Source organism: Salvia hispanica, chromosome 3, assembly GCF_029641045.1.
Source record: "Salvia hispanica isolate PSC_SH4W2 chromosome 3, Shi_PSC_v1, whole genome shotgun sequence".
NCBI lineage: Eukaryota > Viridiplantae > Streptophyta > Magnoliopsida > Lamiales > Lamiaceae > Salvia > Salvia hispanica.
Window position 1 is genome coordinate 27,854,031 of NC_142694.1, and position 4,736 is coordinate 27,858,766.

General features: G+C 41.8%; 1 protein-coding gene across 1 annotated transcript; it reads left to right on the forward strand.

Moving 5' to 3' along the window:
- Nucleotides 1-2,233: 2,233 nt before the first annotated feature.
- Nucleotides 2,234-4,423, forward strand: LOC125215408 (trans-cinnamate:CoA ligase, peroxisomal-like). Its single transcript, XM_048116813.2, has 2 exons — nucleotides 2,234-2,549; nucleotides 2,712-4,423. The coding sequence occupies exons 1-2, from the start codon at nucleotides 2,352-2,354 to the stop codon at nucleotides 4,248-4,250; spliced, it is 1,737 nt and encodes a 578-aa protein (XP_047972770.2). The 5' UTR covers nucleotides 2,234-2,351; the 3' UTR covers nucleotides 4,251-4,423.
- Nucleotides 4,424-4,736: the final 313 nt, after the last annotated feature.

Below are 4,736 nucleotides of genomic sequence, written 5' to 3' on the forward strand. Positions count from 1 at the left end.
CAATATATACATAAACATTCGCAAGCATATGTGTTCGTTGGGATTTGGAGAGAGTGAGTAAAACATTTAAATGCACTTATTGCTTTTTTCATCCCATTTATATAGTTAGGTATATGCTTCACAAATTCAGAAGAATATAGTATTTGTTTGATTATAATAATAGCAAAAGGTACATGTGGCGCACATAAGTTACGTTGGACAAAAACTAGGTTTCTAATTAATGTGGGAACACAAAACTATTTTAAATACTTTAATCATCAAAGTGTGGTGAATATATCTCATTGCTATATAAATTGCTTAACTAGTTGGAATATCATAAGATGATAGGGAGCATAAATAATTTAATATTTTGGTATAGTCAACTTTACTACTAATACAATCATTTTATGAAATGAATACAAGAAAATAAGTAGAAAAATTTTATGCATTGTAGTTTCTACTTTTGTATAATAAAACAATAAAAGTGACTAATAAAATTAGACCATCACGAACAAAGGATCGATCAAGCTAAAAAAAACAATAAAGCATCACCAACACCCATTAGGCGTCAATCCATCCTAAACTCCCCAAAGTCACTATCTCCACAGCCCCAACAAAGCAACAAAACTCTAAACCTAAAAAACAACTCTCATCTCTTCCTGCAGCGCTGGAATTTGACCAACCCTTTCCATCCAAGTTCCGCAAGGCAAAATGACTTACTGGAATATTAAATTCATTTAATAAAAATAATAAAATTAAAACGAGGTACTTCCGTCGTCTCTTAAATTTTGTCACATTTTGATCAGGCACGAATTTTAACAAATGTAATGGAAATTGAATCGAAAAAAGTTAGTGAAATTTGGGTCCTAATTTTATAATAAAATGTGAATGAGATTGAGTTAGTGGAGTGTGAAGTCCATTGCCAAAAATGGTAAAAAATGAAATATGACAAACTTTGTGAGACTGACGAAAATAGAAATCTGTGAGAAAATTTTCACGGATGGAGGAAGTATTGTTAATAAAGAATGAGTCTCACCTCATTAGAGAAATTTTTTTTTAAAGAAAAACAGAAAATACTTAATTTTAAAGGATGAACAAAAATAGAAATAGTTATTCTTTTTAAAGGATAGATGGAGTAGGTGGACATTTCAAGATAGTAATATTTGAGATATTTAATGGAAGAAGAAGGAAGTAAATATTAAATCACAAATTGATCCTTCAAAATTCATAACGAGTAAATATATACACATATGACATGATATCGAGATTTGTTAGAATCACCACATAATAATTAGAGATGATACATGTATGAACCGGTAACTATAGCATACAAAAACTAAAAATGTATGTGGGCAAAAATGTATACGCGTCGTGATGGGCAAGACAATTTCTGTGAATATTAAGATGATGGACCAAAAATGTATATGTAACAACAAAATGGAGGTTAAGGCTAATTGTGTGTCTTGCATCTTGACTAACTTCAAGTCAAGAGTCGAGTTGGATTTTAATATATTATATTCCTGTAAATTATCTAAACAATTGATTAATTAGGTGATCAGTTAAAAAGATTGGCTGCTTCAACCTCAAGTCTTGGAATTAACAATTTAATGCTTATTAAATAAAATAGTGTTCGTTTATGCATACAATTTCAACACAAACACTTCTAGCCACCAATTTAATCAATCCTACTATTTTGAGCGTCTTATCAACTTTTCACTCATAAATGACAATGGATATGACAGCCTATTGTGTATAATTTCTTTAATGTTTAAGACCTAATTACTCGCAAATTGTCTTCTCTTATATATTTTCTTTCGATAATTATCTCATGCACATTCATTAATTTTAATTTGAAATACAAGAAAAAGATAAAAAAAAAAAAAACATAGATCCAGATGAAAACCATCCGGAGATGCCATGTTTTTAATTTTGTCCAAAGATTGTTTGTTAGAAATCTAACAACCAAGTGGCAATTCAATATTTATTTTTATTTTTTATTTTTTATTTTTTATTTTTTTTTAGAGAGAGAGACAAGGAAAAAAGGATGTTGTGATAATGTTATGCTATAAGTGGAGAGGTCAAGCAGCCCATCACAGTGTGAATGCCACATACTAACTACACAAAAATAATCTAGTCAAAAGTCTTGCTTAATAGCTAGTGTGACTGTGTAAAACTCATAGCAACTTCCCTCCCATAATATCATAATGCTACTATTCCTTGTATCTTTCCCTATATATATATACTTCCACACCCGCATCAATCTCACACTTCAAACCAACTCCAAAAATATCTCTCTCTCTATCTATTACAACCTCAACTTTCCAAAAACATCAACTATCTTTTTATACATAACTAAGAAGAGAAGCCCAAAAATGGATAAACTCCCAACATGCGAGGCAAATTATGTAGCTCTTTCCCCCCTCACCTTCTTGAAGAGGGCTGCCGCCGTTTACTCCAACCGTGCCTCCGTCATACACCGCGGCGTCCGTTTCACATGGCGCCAGACTTATGAGCGGTGTTGCCGCCTCGCCTCCGCTCTCAATTCCCTCAATATTGTCCGCAACGACGTCGTAAGTGAACTTCAAACGCATAACTTTTCAATCATGTCACATCACAACACATCCTAAACGAGTCACTCACCTCTTAAAAGGTCTGATAAAAGAAAAAGTTAACACGTGGGACAAGATTTGAAGAGATTTATAGCTAATCAAACTTTGTCTTACATGGCACAGGTATCCGTGTTGGCCCCGAATATTCCGGCACTGTACGAGATGCACTTCGCCGTGCCAATGGCCGGCGCGGTGCTCAACGCGATCAACACTCGGCTCGATGCCAAAACAATCGCCACCATCCTCAAGCATTCCGAAGCCAAGATCTTCTTCATCGACTATGAGTTCGTGCCCGTAGCCCGGGACGCCCTGAGGCTCCTCATGGCCAGCCTTCCCCAGGCTGACGCCGCCGCGTCGATGCCCCTGGTGGTGGTGATCGACGACATCGACACCCCCACCGGCATCCGCCTCGGGGAGCTGGAATACGAGGCCCTCGTATCCCAAGGCAATCCGAGATTCGTGCCGGAGGAAATCGCGGACGAGTTAAGCCCCATTGCGCTGAATTACACCTCCGGCACGACGTCGGCGCCAAAGGGGGTGGTGTACAGCCACCGCGGCGCGTATTTAAGCACCCTCAGCCTGATCCTCGGGTGGGGGATGCAGACCGAGCCGGTGTACCTGTGGTCCCTCCCGATGTTCCACTGCAACGGCTGGACCTTCACCTGGGGAGTGGCGGCGCGCGGCGGCACCAACGTGTGCATCCGGTCCACCACCGCCACCGAGATGTACGACGCCATCTCCACCCACGGCGTCACCCACATGTGCTGCGCCCCCATCGTCTTCAACATCCTCCTAGACGCCAAGCCTCACGAGCGCCGCCGCCTCTCCGCCCCCGTCGAAATCCTCACAGGCGGGGCCCCGCCGCCGGCCGCCCTCCTGGAGCGGATCGAGAGCCTGGGATTCCACGTGGTGCACGCGTACGGGCTGACCGAGGCGACCGGGCCCGCGCTTGTGTGCGAATGGCAGAAGAAGTGGGACCGCTTCTCTAACGAAGAGAAGGCGGCCTTGAAAGCTAGACAAGGAATAAGCATATTGACGCTTGCTGACGTGGACGTGAAGGACCCCGCTACGATGAAGAGCGTGGCGCGGGACGGGGTCGAGATGGGGGAGATCGTGCTGCGGGGGAGCAGCATCATGAAAGGGTACCTGAAGGATGAGAAGGCCACGTCGGAGGCCTTCCGGGGCGGGTGGTTCTTCACGGGAGACGTCGGGGTGATACACCCGGACGGCTACGTGGAGATCAAGGACAGGTCCAAGGACGTGATCATCTCCGGCGGGGAGAACATCAGCAGCGTCGAGGTCGAGGGGGCGCTCTACAAGCACCTCGACGTGGTGGAGGCGGCCGTCGTCGCCATGCCCCACCCCGTCTGGGGGGAGAGCCCCTGCGCTTTTGTTAAACTGAGAGAGGCCGCGGAGGCCAAGGAGGCGGAGATCATCCAGCACTGCAGGAAGAATCTGCCGCATTTCATGGTGCCCAAGGTGGTGAAGTTTATGGATGAATTGCCAAAGACTTCGACGGGGAAGATTCAGAAGTTTCAGCTGAGGGCGGTGGCGAACACGTTTGAGGCTCCGGTGGAGAAGAGGCGGTCAACGCCGCCGCAGAGCAAGAGGCATGATCGTCGCCAAAATCAGGAGCAACTTCTTGCTATGTCTCGTCTCTGATCATTAAATTGGAGATATATATTCTAGTTAATTAAACAGGCATGGATCATTGTTGATCAGATTTTTGTGATACAAGATCAAGTATCGTTATGGTTAAGGATTCTCATCTTGATTAAGTGAGGAGGATCATTAGCTCTGTACCTGTAATAAAATGTTGGTGTGTATTGAATTTACTTGATTGCTTACTTAGATAATTGTGATTCATCACTGTACACGGCCCAAATAGCTTATCAATAGTAGGATTAATTGTCGATTGGAAAGAAAACCAGTAATTTAAATTAGGTTCCCTGAGAATGAAATTGAGTCAAAATGGCTCTAGAATGCAATGCACACATTCAGAAAAAATAATAATAATAACAAGAATTTCTTCTAATTTTTTTATGAGACAAAAATCTGGATTCTAAGATTGTGTATTCAATTGTTCAAATTTAATTTGATTTGAGATTTATTTTATTATGGGGGAAAGATCACGACTCTTTGATACAA

Excerpts from the sequence above, each read along its gene's own strand:
- LOC125215408 (XM_048116813.2), top strand. The coding sequence starts at position 2,352 with ATGGATAAACTCCCAACATGCGAGGCAAATTATGTAGCTCTTTCCCCC. Across the intron at positions 2,550-2,711 it reads ATATTGTCCGCAACGACGTC|GTATCCGTGTTGGCCCCGAA; the intron begins GTAAGTGAACTT and ends TACATGGCACAG.